At 37.5% G+C, this 22,280-nt stretch overlaps 5 protein-coding genes across 5 annotated transcripts; 1 reads left to right on the forward strand and 4 right to left on the reverse strand.

The window, feature by feature from the left end:
- Positions 1 to 210: 210 nt before the first annotated feature.
- Positions 211 to 5,519, reverse strand: LOC18048160 (bifunctional 3-dehydroquinate dehydratase/shikimate dehydrogenase, chloroplastic). Its single transcript, XM_006444150.2, has 10 exons — positions 5,247 to 5,519; positions 2,445 to 2,553; positions 2,100 to 2,321; positions 1,664 to 2,004; positions 1,488 to 1,551; positions 1,137 to 1,245; positions 870 to 1,019; positions 638 to 786; positions 385 to 547; positions 211 to 294 (listed from the first exon to the last, which is right to left on the reverse strand). Exons 1-10 carry the CDS (start codon positions 5,450 to 5,452, stop codon positions 251 to 253), a joined length of 1,557 nt encoding a protein of 518 aa, XP_006444213.2. The 5' UTR covers positions 5,453 to 5,519; the 3' UTR covers positions 211 to 250.
- A 3,114-nt stretch (positions 5,520 to 8,633) lies between these two features.
- LOC18048161 lies at positions 8,634 to 9,949 on the reverse strand. The gene is made up of 2 exons (XM_006444151.2): positions 9,522 to 9,949; positions 8,634 to 9,314 (listed from the first exon to the last, which is right to left on the reverse strand). Exons 1-2 carry the CDS (start codon positions 9,783 to 9,785, stop codon positions 9,054 to 9,056), a joined length of 525 nt encoding a protein of 174 aa, XP_006444214.1. The 5' UTR covers positions 9,786 to 9,949; the 3' UTR covers positions 8,634 to 9,053.
- A 705-nt stretch (positions 9,950 to 10,654) lies between these two features.
- Positions 10,655 to 15,901, reverse strand: LOC18048162 (auxin response factor 2B). The gene is made up of 15 exons (XM_024189834.1): positions 15,802 to 15,901; positions 15,460 to 15,586; positions 15,050 to 15,162; positions 14,742 to 14,837; positions 14,510 to 14,566; positions 14,184 to 14,339; positions 13,802 to 13,886; positions 13,449 to 13,539; positions 12,977 to 13,141; positions 12,714 to 12,833; positions 12,329 to 12,404; positions 12,072 to 12,243; positions 11,365 to 11,984; positions 11,035 to 11,225; positions 10,655 to 10,943 (listed from the first exon to the last, which is right to left on the reverse strand). Exons 2-15 carry the CDS (start codon positions 15,569 to 15,571, stop codon positions 10,847 to 10,849), a joined length of 2,151 nt encoding a protein of 716 aa, XP_024045602.1. The 5' UTR covers positions 15,572 to 15,586; positions 15,802 to 15,901; the 3' UTR covers positions 10,655 to 10,846.
- A 2,885-nt stretch (positions 15,902 to 18,786) lies between these two features.
- Positions 18,787 to 19,533, forward strand: LOC112100005. Its single transcript, XM_024187570.1, has one exon. The coding sequence runs from the start codon at positions 18,787 to 18,789 to the stop codon at positions 19,531 to 19,533; it is 747 nt and encodes a 248-aa protein (XP_024043338.1).
- A 1,215-nt stretch (positions 19,534 to 20,748) lies between these two features.
- Positions 20,749 to 21,653, reverse strand: LOC112100006. Its single transcript, XM_024187571.1, has 4 exons — positions 21,351 to 21,653; positions 21,168 to 21,263; positions 20,941 to 21,069; positions 20,749 to 20,823 (listed from the first exon to the last, which is right to left on the reverse strand). The coding sequence occupies exons 1-4, from the start codon at positions 21,597 to 21,599 to the stop codon at positions 20,749 to 20,751; spliced, it is 549 nt and encodes a 182-aa protein (XP_024043339.1). The 5' UTR covers positions 21,600 to 21,653.
- Between the last annotated feature and the right edge of the window lie 627 nt (positions 21,654 to 22,280).

The following is a 22,280-nucleotide window of genomic DNA, read 5'->3' on the forward strand; positions in this document are numbered from 1 at the left end:
AATATTAATACAAGTGCTTGTCTTGATATCTTATTAGCATTTTCCTGATATTTTGCTAGCATATACAAATATTTTGACGGGCATGCAAGTGAGTATAGGAGCTCGAGCTCTTAACTGGTATATCATCAACCATCTGTCAGGGGAGAAGCTAGAAACCATCTTCACAAAATTATTACTTCAATACCTCACAGGACTAAGTGCAGGAATTTAGGCGCAACAATCAGAAAGTGAAGGAATTTAAGCGCAACAATCAGAACTGTTCTAAAACAAGCTTGCGCATGAAATCCTCTGGAGCTGCAAATCAGTGGAAGCAGGATGTTCTAAGACACAAATCACTGTTATTTGGAACGACAGATTAAACTAAAAGGAAGTGGGGATTGATACCTAAGCCACCAGTGAAAAGTCTGAATTGACCTAGAGCCTGCCTGATGAACATCTCAACCCCGCTCACAACAGTGGCTCCAACCTCAGCAGCCTCTCTCAGGAGCCTTGTATTTCTAGGTGTATAGACCGCATCAAATACGAGCTCATATGCTTTCAAGGCCTCCTAAACAATCATGGAAGGTGAAGGATTTAGTAATCAATATGAGTACTAATATATAATCTTCAAGGAAAGAGATTTCAGGAGAATTACGACCTTGGGAACAGGACTTTGATCGGAATTTGGTTCCATTCCAATGGCAGAAGCATTTGCAAGAATCATGCCCTTCTCTGGGAAGAATTCATGCAAATATTCAAAATGCAGAGCTTCCCCTGAAACTGCATCTGCTAGAGCCTTTGCTCTCTCTTTTTAGAAGAATGTCAAAGTTAGACATAGAGAAGAAAGGCTGCTTGATTTTAACATGAAGGAAATTTTTAACCTGCCTTACCATAGTTGCGGTTGAAGATGATGACCCGAGCTCCTCTACTTTTGGCTCCAAAAGCCAAAGCTCTTCCTGCTCCTCCTGCTCCGACCAACACAAAAATTTTCCCAGCTATAGGAGAAGTGTGTGATGCCACCCCATTGATTCCTTGCCTTTCTGTACACCCCATGAAAATGCATGAGCGATCTTTCATAATTTTCCTTTCCTGGATATACGAACTACAATAATAAAAAATTTGCACTCAACGAGTCACCGCAGAAATAAGAAAAATACCTCTTAGTGCATCCTCTATTGCAGATATTGCAGACTCGCAATCTGTGTTATAACCAACCAGCTTCCCGTCAATAGGCCTCCTTATGATGGTATTTACAGCTCCTATGGACTGGTTTCAAAACAATCCACAATTCAGAAGCTTATATATGTGTCATTAAGCTATCATTGACAGTAGTTCAAATTAATTCACTTGCCGTGAAACGGAAATTGTTATTTACAATTCATCGGTATAAATGTCAGCATTGAATAAACAGAATTTGGTGGGAATTTTTGGACCTACATAGAGAAAAACAATGAAACACGATCTGATTTTCTAACAATGAAAAACAAACATCGCAAAGCTATACAGACCTTAGCCAGTGGATGGACTTCATCACAGCATGCCACTGCTGGTTCCTTATGGGGGATTCCTACACTACAAACCATCAAAGAATAAATCATCAATTAGATTAAGCAGAAAAATAATAATCACTTCATAATCACAATGCTTTCTTTGGGCCAAAAATAAATAAAAAATTGTTAATAACCTGAAACCAGCAAAGTCAGTGCCTGAATAGGTTCTGAAGAACTCCTTGACATCATCGACGAGCATGGGCACATAGATACCGTTAAATCTTGTATGCCTAAAGGCTGGGTTATGCAGAATTGGCCCCTTACTGTGGCCTACTGGATTTGAAACTAGGCCGAAAATTTTTGTGTCTGGGTTGATATGTTCAAGCTGATAAACTTGTTTAAGGCTGACTAGCGTAGGCAGCCCAGGTACTGATTTTCCTCCCAGGGATCCATACACCAAAAATCCACCAAATTTGGGACCCAGTAGCTGGCTTATAAGACCCCTACTGCCCACTGCCAGAGCGATTAAAGGCACCTGAAGATAGCAATTAAAAATGCCCCATGTTGCCTTACCAATGTTTCAGTTAATAATTAACATATATAAGATGAAAAGTTAATGAATGCTACTACCTGGCAGTGAGTAAGCATCTCAAAAACAGGGGCCAAGTCTGTAATAGAATCCACTGCAATTTCAAGCTTCATAACATCTGCTCCAGTAGCCTGCATGCAGGCAATGACATCCCCAAGTTTCTCTGTCGTAGGTTTCCCTCCACCATTCAAATAGCTTGATACAATTATTTTGGTATTGGATCGACTGTATATAATTTCACTCATGAGCGGATCAGAGGCTACCTGTTGCACAGTTTTTTATTTATTTATTTATAGAATTTAATAAATCGGATCCACTGTACACACACTTAAAAAAAAATTGTTATTGTTAGCAGGTAGTGACAATTTTCTATTTTGCAATCAAACCTCGTAGTCCATTTCGACAAATTCGACATCCAAGTCAAGAGCCCGTCTCAGTACTTGCAGGCAAGTATTCTTGCACGCTTCATCGCTCGACTTCCTCGATGATTTGAGCCTGTCAAGTGACAAACTTAGCTCAGGGTCCAGTCCACTGCAACTGCATGGCCTTTTTATTTTGGCTCCAAATTCGAAATGTATCAAACGTGACACTGATTCTGATTTGATCATTATAAATTTTGCAAGGTAATTATGTGACAACATTGTATGTCTAAGCTAGCCGATAAAACGCCAAAAAATGGTAAAAGTCTAGGAGAGGATTAAAAAATTAGGAAAATAAAAGTAATATTTGCTCAAAATGGGCATAGTAGGGCCGCAGGCCAAGTTGCCGTTTCTGTGGTCAAGTGATGGTGTGAAAAAAGAAAAGAAAAGAAAATCGTAAGTGGCCCGCAGAAACGGGCGCTGCACGGTGCCCATTTTGGGCGAATATCGGTGCTCCGTTATTTAAAGACAAAAACGGCCCTAGGATTTGGTAAGCCCATGTGAACAATTTTGAAGGCAATGAAGGTCGGTGAAACGTGATGTGGTGGGTCCAATTAAAAATAAACATGCGACTTCAAGTGTCGTTGTTGTCTGAGTGGTCAGGTTTATGGACCTTAAAATTTGACAAGTGACGAGAGCTGATAAGAAGCTTCTGGCTGAAGTTGTGTCCATCTTCGACCGTCCATCTAGTCCAATATATTTACATCCAATTTAAGGACTGCATTCAGTAATAATCTACGGTCGATTATTGAATATAACTCATCAAGTTGATGCAACCCTTATATGACATGATATCAGCATCTTTGTCTTCTCATACAAAATAATTTACGCAGTTTAATGGTGGCCCAAATTCGAAAGTTGTCCATTTTGGCTTTTATAAGCAGGAGTTGGTTAAGTTACGGATCATGTAACTTACAGATCCAGTGGCTGCCAAGTCCCATTGCTTAGATTTCAATGCTTTTCTCTCTCCTCAGGGCACATGGCTGCCAACCATTGGGTGTGTATGTTACATAATCCGTAACATAGCAAGCTACAACGAAGGGGTCTGACACAATTTTTTTCATAGTAATAGAGTCGTAAAATCTGAGCATCCACCTCTTAGGAGTTTAGCTATAAACCACGGTGAACCTCCTGTTGAGATTAGAGCCTCACCTTATAAAATTCCTAAACCAAATGATTCTGATGCGAATTTAAGTAGTATTATTCAACAGAATAATTTCTGTAATACTAACTTAAATACAATAGGAAAACAGTTGACTAGAATAGAAAGCCAATTCCAAAAGTCAACCATAATTGTTTCTCCTATTAGCACAAAATCAGATTCTGACAAAAAGCTTAAGGAACCTATAAAATAAATATTTTATTTATTTAAATAATAATATTATATTATTTTATAAATTAAATTCATTAAAAATAATAATATTAAACATTAATTTTAATAAATATTAATTATTTATTTAATTAATAATGTAAACACATAAATTGGATTCTGGTTTCAAATTGATTCTCCCATTCTAATATAAGTAAACAATCTACTCTTTCTAAAAAAAAAAAAAAAAACAACTTACTCCCACTCCCACTCCACACTCCCAATCCTAGGATTCCCACTCCTCAAGATTCTCACTCCAATTCAAAATGTAAACGCTACCTAAACTCATTTATCTGATTAATAATACAATTATATTTTTTATTATAAATTTTTATCATTAAAACTCAAATATTAGATATAATTTATTTCTCTCCATCAGGATGAATATGTACCTAATGTTTCACTAATAAAATTCTATATAGACTTAATACTTTAATAGTGTTAATCGTAAAATATTAGAAGACATGTATAGTTTATAATCTCAATATATAATATTATTCACATAAATATAAGTGTAATTTCAATAGTACAAACGAGTAATATTTTGATAGATAAATATATTTTATAATATTGATATAAATATTTGATGTAAACCTTGTTCACTATATAGCCATTAAGCTTGTTATTGAATAACTCATTTATTTTTTGTGTTACGTTAAGACTTTAATATTTGAACATGATTATTAAATGGACTCTATTTGAAGTCAACCTAAATTTAACACGATATGAATGTGGCTTGGTGATATGTTTGGCCAGCTCTATCTGCTGCAATGACGAGAAGTGTGTTGGCTAGCTGAGCCAAGTAGTCTCATGACGCTTCGACACTTGTCTAACTCGCTTTTGCCTAATTGCCTATATCAGAAATTCTATTATGCAACTCGGACTCGACTAGCTTACAGAATCTGTAAGGTACAGACTGCAGCATCAGCCGTTGGATGTGGTTGGATGTGGAGTGAGAAACTAAACAATAGAAAATCGGATGGTGGGATGACGGGAGATGTTTGTTACAGATTCTGTACCATAGACAGGTCCTATGCAACTCGCAAATATTTTTGCCTTATTCATATGCCTAAAAATTAAATAAACAATGTGAACAGGGTGGAACTATGTGTAACAACTTTTATTTATATGTAAGGGACTGAATTAAAATTTCAATTATATTTTCATGTCCGGACTAATAGTTTTTATGTTGCAACCTACTCTACTCAAGTTTATATAACTTGTTAATTAATAATCCTCGTTTTGGCTCACTCAATTCCACTAATTTTAATATTTTATGTTATAACCTACTTAATTTTATAATTCCCTTCACCAAATGTGAATAAGATGATCACAAGGGAAAGTGGGGGTACAAGAAAGAGATGAAGAAGAAGAAGAAGAAGCTTGGGGACTCTAAATACCTGTAGGAAACAATAGCAGGGAGAGTTGGGTGCTGAATGAGTTTGTCAACTTCAGAAATGTGAGAGAACTCCATGGAATCAATGCAAAGCTCTACAAGATCCGCACCTTCAACCTTTGCTTGCTCTATTGAAGCTTGCATTTCTTCTGTGGTTTCACATTCTAGCTGTGTGCACACCAAGAGACTGTTCTTCGCCGCCACTTCCATGACACAGAGAGAGGGAGAATGTAAGAGTACGAGTTACTGAGTTGGAGCAAGAGCTGAGAATTATTAATGTGTGGGGGAATTTTTGCCAACTAACTAATAAAGCTTCTTAATTTATAACAAAAAGAAAATGTGTTATTGTAGCATCCGTGGCTGGCTAGTGGCTGCTTTCGCCTATGATAACCTGCCACGCAGCCAGTGTGTATTTAATCCTAGCTTTGAATTTTTTTTAATTTTTTTTTTAAGAATAAGGAAACAGTCAAAGCACAAATTAATTTTTTTTAAATCCTTACTTCTCTTATGACTTGAATTTTCAGATTTGGATGGCTGGTTAAATGAAACGGCATAAAAACATCTATTCTTCTACGTGTAATTATAAAATTATAAATTATATCTATGCATAATTGCCTTTAGCACCTGCCACACAAACCAATCTCGACATGACAACATATTGATTTCTGTCTGAATCATATAATTATTTTTCCACCATTACTCTTGTGGAATATTCAAATTGCATCTCTCAAAATTTAATTTTAAATAATAGGTATGGAATACATTATTTGTCAAGTGAACGATATTTTTGTTTTGTAAATTTAAGTAAATTTAGTATAATAATATATATCATATATTATATAGAATAAATTTAAAAACATCATTTGAAAAATGATACTAAACCCACCATAATCATTACATTGAGTGAACAAATTCAAATTTAACCTAATTTTAGTATTCTTACTCAAATGATGAATGTCTCCTCTCACCTTTTGATCAATGACTCAAACTCTTTTTATATATAGTGAAGTTTGATATCTTTTAAATATTTAAAACAAGGTCTAATTTAGTTTAATTTAGCGCGCACATTTATATCATTAAAAAGAAAAAAGAAAAAGAAAAACAAACGTGGTCCTAACTCCTGACTCTGAGAATCAAATAGCCGTTCCTTTCAGTGGCCCAACCACTATAACTACTCTCCAATAATTCCCGGATCGTAGGACATCAACCGTCTAAATGTTCTAATTATTTCTTGTCTTATTCCTCTTGTTCCAATAAATGATTTTGTCTATCTTCCTCACTTTTTTAGCTGTCTGTTCCCATCAATAGAATTTGGAACTTTTAGGTAATTAACTCAAGAACATCGGTGTTCTCAGAATATTATGAAACGGGACTCGATTTTAAGTTCCTCATTTATAGACCCCAAAAAAACCCAAAAAAAAAAAAAAAAGAGGGAAAATCAACAGTAGTATTGCATTCTTAACTTAATCCCCTCGAATCCATTTACCCATATTTCCGAATTTCCATGTGTAAATTGCAGCATAAGGCATCTGCAAATCACAACACAGAGCACTCAATCAAGTTGGTGGTTGAGAAGTGGGACCTATAAAGCAGAAGCACTTCAATAATTGACGGTTGTAGGGAAGGGAATGAGTGACATGGACTCGACCTGCTGACTGCCTCTTTGAGAAATTTCACCTTTCATGCACACGTGGAGCAAGGACATTGGTCGCTTATGACGGTTAGTATGAAGGACATATTAACTAATTACTTTTAGCTATATTGAAACTTCAATCAACCATCATCTTTGCATATATATGGGTTTAGTCATTAAGCATTGTTCAAAGTTGAATGATAGGCGTCGCATCGCCTATCATTATGCAAGCAGCATTTAGATTTCACTTCTGCCTTTTTCCACATGCATAACATACTGTGTCTTCGTGCCAGACCAAATTTTCAATAGGTCATCTTGCAGTTATGCCATGTGAAAAACATCTTTTGCCATTTAACTAATTATAGTGGCCCTCCCCAACAAATCATGCATCACAATTGTCTTACTACAGTACAAATATCTTGAGATTAGTGGGATCCATGCCATGTGCAACATCATGAAGGAGATTCGCAGGATCCGTCCAAGAGTTATACTGCAGATTACATTTATGGGGGCCAGATTCAAAGAAAGGTCCCTCGCTTTAATTTATCAACCGTATCATTTGAGTGATTTGGATGTGCAATCATTTTACAACAAACAGCAATTTCTGGAGATTTTTGTTCATGTTCAGAGGCAGATGATAAAATCTGGTGTATTTTATCTGAGAATGAACAAATGACCTTCGAACAAATATGAAAAATAGCATTCACATTTGTGCAGCTTTAATGTTCCTTTATGACAGTCTAATTCAGTGGTGAATTCCTCAGCTATCAACATATAGTTATGCTTAGTCCCTAAACCTACAACACGATTTAAAAAAGAGAGTAGGTCCTGGTTGCTGTCATTGTCCTTTCTGTAGAGACAGAGAGAGAAGAGTGATGTTTTGCCCCCACAAATATAACCAGAGATAAACCCATTACCGTCTTTGGTGCATCCATATTGGCAATCTCCGTCTTCAGAGTAAATGAGAGTTGTCCCAGTCTTGGCAACAACAGTGTCAAGAGATAAAGTAATATAATTATCATCACAGGTGTCACAGCTCTTTCTTCATCATAAAAAATTGGATGCAACCATGAATCTGCAGGGGTCATGTCATTGGAAACCCCACTTCCTCCATTAACAAAGCCCATGTGGAGCACGGGGTTGATATTGGTAGTCACAGCACTAACATTTACCTTGTCAAACTACGAATCAGGTTAAATAAGAAAGGGTTTACAGGTGTATGACCATCCAAAACTTGTATATAAACTTCTTTCAGAGCTACTTAAATGACACAAGGGACTGGATTATAAACTGAGCATATATGTTCAGCTCTATGTGCCATCACTGTTCGAGAGAACAGGGATATAACAGCGATCAGCACCAGTAGAGCTACAAGGAATTTGTTTGTTGCCTGAAGCCTACCTACTTTCATCATGCAATTGGGATTCACTAACATTTTAGCGGCAGCCATAAATGATCCTCAGTTTACTTAGGGTATGGCATAAAATTTCTGATGGCCATGCAGCAAAGATACAATCCCAAAGAGAAATTGCTTGCCGCGGAGTGGATTATAGAAATAATGATTCTGAGATTGGTTTGATTCAAAAGAAATACTCTCCACTCACCCCCACCAAATAGCAAACAAAGTATAGAAACAGGAATATGCCTTGGTCCTAACAGAATTTAATCCATAATCCTGAAAAAAGTTTGTCATATTTTGCACAAGTTAACATTGTACACATCGAGTATGCATAGACACTTTAATATTGTGGTCCCCGAATTCTGAGTCACCTTGACCCAAGGTACATGAACCTATTAACCAGTTGCTACTTTTCTGCATTTTACATTTACTGAAAAAAGTACAATAAACAAAATGACAAGGCATATACAGTTACAGGTATCGTTGGGTTTCATAAACACTTTAATATTGTGGACCTTGTGGTCCACGAATTCTGAGTCACCTTGACCCAAGGTACAGGATACTATTAACCAGGTGCTACTTTTCTGCATTTTACATTTACTAAAAAAATACAATGAACAAAATGAAAAGGTTCCATGTCAGTGCATTTATTTTATCATATTATTAATGCATGACATTAATCCATTTAAAAGAAGAACACAACTGTGTATGTCATTAACTAAAAATACAGATGATATAGCAGTGGGTAATTACTTTCAAACCTTAACCTAATCAAACAACTATGCCTGCTCTATCCGTTGGGCAATCAAGTTCACTGCAGCATTTGCCGATGAGAACGCCCCATGAAAGCTTTCCTGAAAGGAAATAGATTCCAATTCCGAAGCCATCTTCAATAAAATCTCACCTAAATCAGTTCGTTTCTCTAGCAATGATTCATAGTAGGAATGGGCAGCAACCTTGCTGATTTCCACATTGGTTGGCTCGGGGCAGTACTCATCATCCAACCATTTGTGCAGTGTAAACCTGAGCCACTCTGATTCCTGCACAGATACTAGGAAGCATCAATATACAACCACCCAGTCCCCAATCTCGCAATTGACACAAATGCCCTCGCATATGCCCACGAGCACACACAGAGGCACAAATTAGAAACAATTAGCGCTTCATCAACAGATTACCCAATTTATCCATCAAAAGATTACTCAATCAGACTAAATTATTTCAAGCTCACAAAGAAAAAGAAGTACCTCTAAGGCCTTGGGAGGGTGGAGCCAATTGACAGGGACGCTAAGTTCTTGAACGGGTGACTCTGGGTTCAGATCTTCTTCATTGCTTCGTGGGTTTGAATAAAGCTGAGATCTCGTAATTGTGGGAAAACGAAGAGGTCGAATTGGAAGGAAATTTGGTTGCGATAAGACGGAGAAATGATTGGGAAGATTAACAGTAATTAAGCTTAAATTTGGGATGACTGTATTTGTAGGGCTTACCCAAGGACTAAACAAGGACCTCATTGTTTGAGTTTTTTGAGATTTTCTTGCCTATTTGTTCTCTTACTGTGAATGTTAACTTTGTCTAGAGGTTCTTTCAGGCGGGAGCTCTGTCAATTGGCGGGAATGATAAGGAGGATAGTTAGTTAGGGTTTGGCTTGTGAGCGGAAAAAAAAAATAAAAGGGAAAGAAAAAACGCTGTCGTGTAGATAACTTTTAACCAAAAAGTATATTATTACAGGGGAAAATATAAAAAGAAAAATTATTATTCGTATATCCTAAATTTATGTTTTTATTAAAAATATTATAATATTTTAAGAGTGTATCAATTATTCACCTTAAATTGATAAAAGTTATCTGCCGTCTACTAAATTGTTAGTTGCCGTTTGAAAGTTAACGGAACAGTAACGAATTGGTGATTTTACCCTTAAAAATTATCACTTGTATACCCTTAAAATTTCTTATTATCACTTATATACCCTTAAATTATCACTTGTATCATATGAAAAGATTAGATTATCCCTCTGACGTCATCATATTTAAATGGCAACTAACAGTTTGATGGACGGTAGATATATTTTGTCAATTTAAGATAAATGATTGATATACCCTAAAAATATTATAGTAAATTTAATAACGGAGTAAACTAAAGGTATACGATTGATAATTTACCCTATAAAAATTATAACTTAGTTATAACTTATACGGTAGACAATAGCGACAGCAAAGTATAGTTAAAAACAAAGAAAAAAAATGATATAACAAGAATTTTAAGTTGCAGCATCAATTGTGGCCGCCACCACCCCTGCACGATAACTGTGATTCAGGGAAATCAAAAGACCAAAACAGTCGAATCCCTTGTTTACTTTAATAAATTCAGAAACATCCTTTATTTTGCATAACGAAAACATGCAGGTTCATATAATGGGCATAGTTTCCCGCTTAAAAGAAAACGGAACATTTTGTTTAGCAATATCAACATGCTTTGAGTACATAAACTGCATTAGCATGATATTAGAGATATAAAGGCTGCAATCATATCATGAACAGATGAGGTGGACACGCAAGTAAACCTCCAGAAAAAGCTACTGAGGAGGTGTTGGATTTGGTGAGCTTGGAATCACCCCGTCGATGTCTTCCTTTGGGCAGATGAACATTCTTCGTACCGCACACTGAAAGTCCCTGCATTTATAGCATGCAACCACAAGCTCAGTTAACAGCCAAGTCATAGGCATATGCAATAAAACAACGTTAGAAGGTTTTGCTACTTAACTGCCATGGGTTGTCTCCAACTAGCATCATGTCCCCTTCATCATCCATGTATGCAATGTGAAATCCGCTATTCCCATCAATCAAACTTCCGTTGAAGTCAAACATCTGGTCAAGCTCAGAAATGAGTTCATCGTACCCATGAAATCGAGTGAGATCCACTGACCTTCCAAGAGCAGTTCCAAACTTGATCACCTGAACGGAACAGAAACAGACAGAATTCCCCATATTACCTTCCAAAACTATTAAACTTGATGATACTGGTTTTAATCGTTCAACTAGCAGCAATTCTTCCTTCATGCTGCTTCCAAACACATGGCAAGAGGTATGGTACCTTGGTGCAGCTCCTGGATACATAGCAATTCTTGCATTGCTTTTCAGAAAGGATGCCAGATACACTCTTAGATGGCTCTGAAACTTGGATAGTTTCGGAAATGCTTGACTGAGATGTTGGAGGGACAGAACAAGGACTTTCAAGCTCATTGGAAGTGGCCATTTGTGGTGAAGGGAGCTCCGGTGGACTGTTGACTAAATTGACTCCAAAAAGCATGTATCTGCTGCCACCATTTGGTTGAGCTAGTGGTGTTCTATTTTCATCCTTCAGTTCCAAGGCCATGCACATCTGAGACCCAGAATTCTCAGAGCTGGCATTGGGAACTGATAAGTTTTTGCTTTGAGCAGCAGTTTCGCAAACTTCATAAGGTGCGAATGGTGATGCAGGCCAGTGATTAGAAAGACCAGGACTCATTAGGCTTCCACCAGGAAGTGACACCATGCGGTTGAGACACATATAAAATGGGTCATGCATTGGAAACTTCAGCTTATTCTCCAAGCCTGATTGCATTTGGGCCCAAACAGGATTTGGCGGACGCACCAAAGATGGCAATAATGGTGTTTTAGCTGCACCCAATGCCTTAACACCAGTGACCCTGTTTTCTTGACCTTGGAAGACCCCTGAATGACATTTCGGTATTTACGCAGAAAACTTCAGAAAGAATCCTGTTACAAAATAAAAAGATGTAATAGCTAAGGATTGCTGACCATTACTGAACAAGGAGGAAAACCAAGGTGATGATGCATCATTTGGGCGCAGCCTCTTCTGTTGGTGTTGCACAGAAGCAGGCCTCTTGTGGGTTCTTTCTATTGGCTCTATGTTCCAAGGAGAAACTCTAGCTGGCCGCGTTATTGAATCTGTTGTGGCATCCCATTTCACCTAAAAAAATCAACAGAATAAATTCACCAGAAAAACATGAAAGCAACAAAGTCCCGATCTTGAGTAGCATAAATGAGAAGCTTACCTTAAGACACCTCCATTCCGAAGCAGGCCACCTAATGTGATCAACATCTTCAGTACCAACAACAGTGCCAGCAATTCTGGTTTAGAAAATTATTAGAAAATTATAATCCTCCGTAAGAAAAAAAACTATATATTGATGGTTTTTCAAAATTAATTTTGAATCCTGCAAAAAGCTTCTTTCATCTGCTCAATCATGCACTTACAAGTCATAGCATGCCATCGCTAAAATTTTGAACTATGTTTAGTTCATTTTTCTAATCTGCTGGTTAGTTTTATGGGGGTTATATTATTCCAATGGCAAGGAAAGGAGAGGGGGGAAAAAAAAAAAGCAATTGTGGAAGAAAGACTGTAAGAGACAGAAGATAGAAAAAAGGCTTGGCCTGCACCTCTGGTCTGCGCACTCTTCGCCTTCAAATACCATTCGGAATCTTGTACCAATAGAATAGTCAATTTCAGCTGACTTCATGTATTGACTAAAAGGTACGAGAAATTCAGCAGGACGTGTCCTGCAAAAATGTATAAACCAAATATTGTTAATTCTGTTATAACAGATTGTAAGTGTATCGCATTGAATCAGCTAAATTTATAATCCTTGCTTTCTTAAATTTGACTTCACGAGTCACTGAATCTTAAACCATCATGAACTTACCATGGATGGTAGTAAACGGTAAACCTCGTCCCGGTAGAAATGGCATGAAAAGCCCCTGCAAGTATTCCATGCTGCATGCTGAGGCTGGATATGACCGACGTTGATGCATTATTCTGAAGTTTCATCGCACGACGTACCCCGACACGAAGCTCTCCATCTCCTCCCCTGAATACAGATATCAATATTATTATTCACTAGACACATCAACAGATATCGGTCCAATTGAAACAGCTAATGGAAACAAAAAACCTCAATTATACAAAACACAGAACCGCATGACTATATATGCAAGCTACAGAATGAAACTTGTACTTTAAGCAAAAACTTAGTACATGAAATTTGTGGGATATAAAACAAAACGGGTGGTACAGACACATACAAACACTCACAGAAAGACATTACACTATCGACACATACAACTTTGTGCTTGTGTGTTTGAATTGAACAAGTGCGTGAGAGAAGAGAGAAGAACCTGAGGAAGATACACACATCCCCAGCGACAAGCTTCTTTGAAGTTACAAATACACTCCAACCACTCGTAAGCAAATGTCGCTTTGGCTGACCTACATTAATTATTGGGGCAGGATAAGCAGAAGTTGACTAAGATAGGTTTCATATATAGGGAAATTTAACAGATGCTTAAGAAAGAAGATTGATCAGAAGTACATTCCAGGTTACAAATGCAAGCGGTGTTAAATGCAGAAAACTAAACCAATTTAAAGGGAACATCTTCATGATCTTTGTGATGCAATGAACAGCTAAAATTTATGGTTAAATTACTGCAAAACACGATGTTTCGTATCAATTGGAAACAGATATAAGTACCACGATAAATATGCCGAAAGCGCCATTCCAACCCATGCAAATCCTTTGCAACCAGTTCTTGTAGTGGGGGATCCTTAGACATATCCTGCAACATCAATAACATAATTAAGATATAAATGAAATGGCCTATCTGATTAATTCGCCTCGGCATTTTATTACGAGTGATCATAAAACGGAAAGACCTTATACTTCCATGATGCTAGATTGCAAGGGAATAGTCAGTCGACTTTCATTTTCGCAAATGATTGCAGTAACTATTGAATTGGCTATGTTACAGTACTGAACATCATTAGTGATTATAACAACATTGTTTGGCAGCTTTCGTCTTTCGTCATAAAATTTTAGCAAATCGTTCAAAAGGATTCACAACAAGGATGCAAACCAGTGGTGGAAGGCACTCATCGGCATGTCTCTTAGGAACAGAGAATCCGCCATGTGTGCTGGTGTCAGATGGAGTGAGTTTTTTGCTAAAAGAGCACACATTAAGTTTTGGAGGCAGAGGTGGAGAATTCCCAACTTCCAGACTCAGCTCGTCTATCTGAAAGATAAGTAGGAAAGTGTTAAGATCACTAATTATAGCCAAGTAATTATCAAATAAATTGTCATCATCTTAAAATTATGATGTCAGAATTTAATCTGAAGAGCAATATGATTAATCAAGACTCCTGAAGACCGGACATTTGAGACCTTTAAAATTCAGTAGCTTACCTCTGGCCTCGGAAGCAAAGTAATTTGTGCAAACACCTCATCGGTGCCGGGTTCCGCCTGCAAGAAATCAAAACAAACCGTCAAGAACATCATCAATAAAATGATCTTGCAACATAACGTACAGAACAGGAGGTCATAAAATACTAAGTCATGCATCATTCTGGGTCCAGCTTTGATTTGTTTATCTGATTTTACAGAACTGACGATTGAAGAAGAAAGAAAATATATACACCTTCAGTTGAGCATAGACCACCTCACAGAGGATCTTAGGAGGTAAATTGTAAATGGGCAATTCTGCTTTATCATCTTGGCTGTTGTATGCCTCAACCTGTACCGCAGTCAAAACGGGCAATCACAAGAAAAATCAAACAGTATCCTTCCCGCTAAAGAAAGCCACATGACTTGAATTAAACAGTACCGTAATGCTTTTGATAATAGCAATTATGATGCAAAATAACTAACAAAATTAGAAGAATTGAAAACAGTCTCCGGCATTTTAAATTCAAAGAAAAGAAAAAACAATACGGGAGAATAGAAAACCTGTTCCATGTGACCTTGAAGAAAGTAGTAAACAATGTCCCCAACACGTGGAACATAAACAAGTGGGCCCGCACATGCACGCCATAGTTCATTATATAGCTCATTTTTGCCACCTGAAATCACAGATTAAGACTAAAATGAAAAAGGAAAAAAATAACGGTTATAAAGAAAATTATTTATGTATAAATTTTTAGCAAAAAATAAAGGCACCGATCAAAATGATGATAGAGTCAAACAAGGAGAACCGATGCAGTTCAGTGATGGCTAAGTGAAGCTATTTGGGATGACTAATTAATTATTTACTTTGTAAATGAAGTTGGTGAGCCAATAATATAATTGTAATATGCGTGCGTGATGAGGTTAAATATGAAATAGTCAAGAAGATAAATTACGAAACACCAAAACTTTACCAGCCTCAGCTGGTTTGTGTTTGGTAGGCAAAGCATCGTCCATGTGCTTTCTGTGGTGAGCAGCCATTCTTCTTGAACCTGACGCTTTTCCTTCTTCACCCACAACGGCCATAATCTCTCTTTTTCACTTCTCAAAATTAAACAATAAAAGTGATCGATGGTCGCAAATGCAAGAGGAAGAAGAAGAAAGAGAAAATGAAAAGCTTCGCAAATAACAAAGAAATATAAAAAATATGATATATATATGTATGTATAACCAGCTGGAGGACAAACAAAAAAATGGAAAAAGCAGGGAAGACACTGAAGAAGAGTCCTTGAGAGAGAATGAGGCGTCCCGTGTACCTCTACACCACTGTACTTTTTTCACCAACGACACTCCACCATGCACTGCGAGCACCAGCTTAAGCAGCTACCAGGGCCACAATGCGCGTGTTACGTGCGTAGGTGATATATATATATTATATGCTGTGTTATATCAATAATTAATTTTGTAACGTAACGTTTATTAAATATATGTTATGATGCAGGGGAGGGGTCGGAGGTTCTGTTTAGCTACCGAGCTTTGGCTCTAGCAGCAGGCAGTAGCTCTAGCTCTGTATTTCGTACAATATCTTTAGTCTTTACTCTGTCTCTGCCTGCTGGCTGGCGATGTTTGCTACTTTTGCACCGATATCTTCGATGCACTTTATTGCCTTCACGCACATGCGCATCACCCTATTTGACTTCTCCGCCGATTTTTTGCTTCTTTCGGTTACCATTTTAGCGTTACACTCACCCTCTCACTTCTCTTCCTCACAGCCCATCCATCAACCGTTGATTTCATTTTAATTTGATGGGATTTATAATATTATTATTTATTGGTGATTTTGTTCTCATCTATGGATTTTCTAATTAAGGTGTGATGCAAGTGTGTACACTATTTATTATCATGCCTCCTCAGCCATCAGGTTTTGGTTTTATTTGTCATATTAACTAAAATGGCATATTGGGTTTTCAAAAAACAAAAAGAAACTGCTAGGGAAATTTACAAAAATAACTATTAATATTTTATTATTTTTGTAATTAACCCTCTCAATTTTTTTCTATCAACATTAGCCAAACACAAGCCTTTCTTCCCAAATTACCATTCTTTACAGAACAAAACCAACATTGTTTCTCCCATCTCGCCAAACCAAAAGCAGCTTTTCATTCTTGAATCATCAGCCAACGGCGACCTCAAAAGACAACTGTAAAAGTGATATCCGATCATAATCTATCCAGATTCAACACAAATCGACATCACTTACTGGTATGAATTATTTTTTGAACTTACTGAACTCAGTCGGGTGAATCTGAATCTGGCGACAGGCTGCCTGTCGCACCCACTCTTGGAGATTTATTAAAATTGTATTATTTTAATTAGGACTGAAATAAATTTTTTTTTTAATTTCAGGCTTAATGGATTCAGTTGTACTTGAATTGTGTTACGAGGGTTGGTGGGAGACAATAGAGAATGGCTGTATGGAGTACGTGAATGGTAAAAATCGAGCTTTTTTGGTTGGAAAAAATTACCTGTTTGATCAGTTATTGGCAAGAGTATACGAGGTGTTAAAAATAAATCCTAATGACTATAGTATCACAATGAAGACAACTTTGAGGTCTAGTAACACATTATATCGTATATGTGCAATGCCCATGGATATATGTGATGATGAAATTGTGAGGGTTGTGTTGCATATGGCATCTGACGTAGCTAATTTTGGATGCATTCCTATATTCGTGACCACATCACCTCGAGTTCCGAGCGAAGGTATTGAGCCACATGTCGATACAGAAACTTCGTTTAGAGCAAATATGTCTGGCCCCGATAATGATGAAGAGGTGTTGCCAAGGACAATATCGCTGCAGCAATATTACTCTCCAATCCACGACAATTATGACAACATTGATGATAATGGCGTTACGTTACAGGATGTTGGAGCAACGGTATTTCCAATAACAACGTCGTTGGAGCAACAATATTCTCCGTATCACAACAATGATTTTCGGGACAATGATGATTTTCATAATGAGACAGAGGGGGATAATATTTGTGCAGAACCTTCTAATAATACAAGGCGGGGCACTCGTTTCAATAATGATGGTGATGATGGAGGAGCCGGTCCTTCGAATGTTCCGTCGTTTCAAGATGAGGATGAGTGTGAAGACAATACTCCTGTGAATAACAGAGGCAATAGACCTATTCCTTCTATGGTTCGATCGAGAAGGAGAATTGACCCCTTTACAAGTCTTGCTCCAACTTTACCTTCGAACATGGTTGCTCCAAGCTTTGTTAGCAGTTGTGACTCAGATGATATCAGCGTGGGTAAGCTATTTGCTGAGAAGAATGAGCTTATATTACAACTACACAAGGTGGCCTTTAGAGATAAGTTTGATTTCAAGATTGCACGGTCTACTACGACACGTTTCGAGGCTCACTGTTGTTCAGAATCATGTAAATGGCGTATTCGAGCAACTAGAAGTTCGAACGAGCAACATGTTCCTTGGGTGGTGAAGAGAATTGATAATGTACACACTTGTCATAATGAGGTATTGGTTGATGGACGTCATCAAGTAAGGAGCCGGGTTGTCGGTCATATTATCGCAGAAAAATATATTCAAGATAAGAGGATTTATACTCCCAATGACATAAGAGCAGATATGCAACAGGAATACAGTGTTCAGTTAACATACCAGCAGGCATATAGGGCGAGAGAAGTTGGTCTTGAAATAGTACGCGGCAACCCTGCAGAGTCATACAACTTGCTCCCTAAATACTCTCACGTACTAACTACAGCGAATGAGGGTACAGTCACTCACCTCGAGCAGGATGGAGATGGTAATTTCTTGTACTATTTTGTAGCACTCGGATCTTCCATCAAGGGGTTTATGCAGTACATTCGGCCTGTCATTGCTGTAGATGGTACTCATCTGAAGGGATTATATCGTGGAAGCATGTTCGTGGCAACATGTCTTGATGGTAACAATCAATTGTATCCGTTAGCCATTGGGATAATGGATTCAGAAAATAATGATGCTTGGGAATGGTTTATGATGAAGTTACATGGAGTGATTGGTGATAGACCTGAGTTGGTAATTATCTCTGATCGATGCACTGCCATAAGGAGAGCCGTTCTTAAAGTATTTCATAATGCAACTCATGGCGTTTGTTTTTACCACGTCAAAGGTAACATTAAGTCACAATTTAGAATGTCCAAAGCTCTTTGGGATGAATTTGAACCTGCCTTTATTAATGTAGCAAAAGCATATGGCCACGAGGAATTTAAGAGACAACTTGAAGGGTAGTGGATGATCTACTCGGGTGCGGCTGATTACCTAGAAAATAATGTTGGTACGTGTAATTGGGCAAGGTCTCAATTTCAAGGTAGGAGGTACAACATTCTTACCACCAACATCGCGGAGAGTGTTAATGCTTTCATGAGGGAACCTCGAAAATTTCTTGTTACTCATCTTGTTGATCACTTCAGGAAAACATTGCAGCAATGGTTTTATGATAGAAAAATTGTGGCTGAATCAATGACTACTCGGCTAACAACATGGGCGGATGAAATAGTCACTGAGAGGAGAACTATAGCTGAAAGAATGATAGTTCGGCCGGTGTCTCCGCATCGCTTTCAAGTTATAGGCGGTGGGCTTAAGGAAGGGTTGGTTGACTTGCAAAAGAGAACTTGCTCCTGCAGAGTGTTTCAGCTTGATCAGCTTGTGTGTGCTCATGCAATTGCGGCGTGTCTAACACACCGGGTGGATTTTATTAACCTTTGCTCGGACTTTTACACTACAGAATCGTTGGCGATGGCTTATGCACAACCAATGGAGCCAGTTGGTGATGTGGCTGATTGGGAAGTTCCAGATGGAATTCAGGAGCTGCAGGTATACCCACCAGTTGAGGCACCGCCACCTGGACATCGTAAAGAGCGCAGAATACCCTCGGCTGGCGAGGACGTTGACCGGCGAACTGTAAGATGCGACCGGTGTCATGAACTTGGCCATAATAGTAAGCGATGTAAGAATCCTATTGCGTCGACTCGAAGTTAGTTGTATTTTGTGTGTTATTCGTTGGTTAAAACTAGGGGTGGGCACGGTTCGGTTCGGTTCGGTTCGGTTCGAAATTAAGTAGAACCGATTTAAATTGGTTATTTTATAAAAAGAACCGAATAAGAACCGAACTCAATAAGAACCGAACTCAATAAGAACCGAACTCAAACGGTTCTTTTCGGATCGGTTCGGTTCGGTTCGGTTTTTTCGGTTCTTGGCCTATTGAGCTTATTTTTAATTTTTAATTTTTTAGTCCATTGGGCCTCATGAATGTAATAATTTTTTTCAACAATTAATTTATCCTAATTTTATTACAAATATTAACAATAAATACAAAGTATTCAAAACACATTTTATCACTAATATCTTACTAACTATTAATAAGATACTCCCAAAATATGAAATATTAAAATTTCAAAATACATAACCAAACTCCAATACTCCATCTATATAAACATAATCATAATGTTATAAAGAGAAATAACACATGTTTGATTTGAATAAAATTATTAACACATGTTTGATTTGAATAAAATAAAAAAATAATTCGGTTTTTGGTTCGGTTTTTCGGTTCAGCTAAGTGAACCGAATACCGAACCGACATTTCGGTTTTTTTTACAAACGGTATATTCGGTTTTTTTAAAAAATAAAAACCGAACCGAATTAGAAAAAACCGTCGGTTCGGTTCGGTTTTTTTAACACTACGGTTTTTTTGCCCACCCCTAGTTAAAACTATTATTGTTTTTGTGTTACATTGGTTAAAACTGTTATTGTTTTTTGTATTTCGTTGGTTAAAATTGTTATTATTCATAAAACTTTATTTTATTTTAAAGTTCAAAATGTGAGGCATTAAAATTATATAAATTTCAACATTGAAATTACTACATAGGTCTACAATATAATATCGTCATTAAATATATCAACCGCAATCTTCTTTCTAAAGTACTCGACATGACTAGCGTTAAACTCCAACCTAAGCCCGAACATTAAATAAATCGTAACCATCAATACAAAAACACCGCAATCGCCAGTGCCTCTTTCTTGTTGCGGCGCGCTCTTAACTGCGATAACTTTCCACGGGTCTTCACTCCGCAACTCAGGTCGTATATTGTAGAAGTCAACATATTCCAACCATCGAGGGAATATAACTTCAAGTGGCTTGAATTTCAACTTGTACCTTTTGTCGTCGCGAAATGTGAGTAATGAGTCATAAATTCAGACTTTATTTTTTCGAAAGTCAACTCGTGCTAGTACCCAATGCGCGCCGTCCAAGTTAACAGGGATGAGTAACTGCATATAAAAATTAAAAAACATGTTCGTTATATATGAAATTGAAATACAACAAAGAAAAAACAACTCCTCGAATATTTTCAGTATAGAACATGTGAAATGTAATAAAATACATATCATATCGACATCCGTCATTGATTTTGACATTGTGTGCTGTCGCCCACAAAGATAACTATTCAAGCGGTCGTCGAATACCATTGAATCGACTGCACAATTCCCGTTATTCCATAACTGATTCAAGAACACCTAGTACATAGATAACCAAGAAATGCATAAATTAATAAAACTTAAAGGCAATAATTAAAGAAATTAAATAGTATTTATAAGTTTTGTCGGCACGTTACCCAAAAAAATGTGTCCGTATGTGTGACACGTTGGAGTAAGGCATTTGGATACTGCCGTTGTTTCTCGCTAATCAAGCGGAGATACTCGTGAATATGCTGTAGAGAAACAGAAATATTACGATTTTTAAAAAAAAATTATACACAAATCCACAACAGTATACACCACGAGGAAAATATAAATACCTCATCGCCTAGCCATCCCATCGAAGCTGTCCCCAAAATTATTTGAAAGAATGACCGCGGGTGCTGGACGTTCCGGCGGACTCTGATATCACCAGTGAACCATCGATCAAACTCAGCAAACAAACTAGAGTCCTCCAATCCTCTCAGTGGATTTACATCCACACTCGTACTCATGTCAATCGCATGCTCCATGATTTGGGGTCGAGGTAACCTCCGGACGTTCTGTCCTCGCCTGACCGGAGGAATCATGTAAGGACTGTTATAAACATACGACGGTATGTACGCGCGGCCGAACTTACTAACGCCCGGAGGCACCTATGTGAACACCTGCACGCTCTCCCCACTAACATCCCCGTAGAAACTAACCAATGACGTGGGCGTAGACAAATTTTCATTGCCCACGTCAGCATACACTCCATAGTCATCCGGGGCCTGTACAATCGCCAAAAAGAACATATTAAATAATTATTAAATTAAAAGTTAAACGAACATAATTATTTAATTTAAATTAGCTTACCGCATACGAGCGTGCAGTGAGAGAATCCTTATTTGGACGTTTAGAAAATGTGTCGATGAAGCCAACAACGGTTTCTTTAAAATCTTTTAATTCTGACTTTATTTCATACACGTTACGATCAATCTTATCCAGCCGTCGTCGTACGTAATCATTAAACTGCTTTGTCCTCGACTAATACAAAAGAAAAAAATAAAACTTTAGAATAACAATAAAAAAATAATAACAACCAAAGTGAAAAATATCGTATATTATTTATAACCTCAGAATCCCGTGCGTCATCAGAGTTGTCTGTTTGCTGCGGGTGGTCATCAACAGCCACCTCATCCTCAAAAGTGTCATGACGCTGCTCAAAAGTGTCATGACGCTGCTCAAAAGTGTCATGACGCTGCTCTGGTATTGGGTTTGGTATGTCG

The sequence above is a fragment of the Citrus clementina genome, unplaced genomic scaffold (genome assembly GCF_000493195.1).
Source record: "Citrus clementina cultivar Clemenules unplaced genomic scaffold, Citrus_clementina_v1.0 scaffold_3, whole genome shotgun sequence".
Lineage (NCBI taxonomy): Eukaryota > Viridiplantae > Streptophyta > Magnoliopsida > Sapindales > Rutaceae > Citrus > Citrus x clementina.

Bases quoted from the DNA above. Each gene is read 5' to 3' on its own strand.
- LOC18048160 (XM_006444150.2), bottom strand. From the start codon at position 5,452: ATGGAAGTGGCGGCGAAGAACAGTCTCTTGGTGTGCACACAGCTAGAA. The intron at 1,246-1,487 runs GTCTGTATAGCT...TTTTGAAACCAG, and splicing joins AAGTCCATCCACTGGCTAAG to TCCATAGGAGCTGTAAATAC. The intron at 548-637 runs GTCGTAATTCTC...ATGATTGTTTAG, and splicing joins ATCAAAGTCCTGTTCCCAAG to GAGGCCTTGAAAGCATATGA.
- LOC112100006 (XM_024187571.1), bottom strand. From the start codon at position 21,599: ATGATTCCTCCGGTCAGGCGAGGACAGAACGTCCGGAGGTTACCTCGA. The intron at 21,264-21,350 runs GTATTTATATTT...GTTTCTCTACAG, and splicing joins TGGGATGGCTAGGCGATGAG to CATATTCACGAGTATCTCCG. The intron at 21,070-21,167 runs GTAACGTGCCGA...TCTATGTACTAG, and splicing joins ATACGGACACATTTTTTTGG to GTGTTCTTGAATCAGTTATG.
- LOC18048162 (XM_024189834.1), bottom strand. From the start codon at position 15,571: ATGGCCGTTGTGGGTGAAGAAGGAAAAGCGTCAGGTTCAAGAAGAATG. The intron at 14,340-14,509 runs GTAAGCTACTGA...CTTATCTTTCAG, and splicing joins CTTTGCTTCCGAGGCCAGAG to ATAGACGAGCTGAGTCTGGA. The intron at 12,244-12,328 runs GTAAGCTTCTCA...TGATTTTTTTAG, and splicing joins CGGAATGGAGGTGTCTTAAG to GTGAAATGGGATGCCACAAC.
- LOC18048161 (XM_006444151.2), bottom strand. From the start codon at position 9,785: ATGAGGTCCTTGTTTAGTCCTTGGGTAAGCCCTACAAATACAGTCATC. The intron at 9,315-9,521 runs GTACTTCTTTTT...GTATCTGTGCAG, and splicing joins ACCCTCCCAAGGCCTTAGAG to GAATCAGAGTGGCTCAGGTT.
- LOC112100005 (XM_024187570.1), top strand. From the start codon at position 18,787: ATGATCTACTCGGGTGCGGCTGATTACCTAGAAAATAATGTTGGTACG.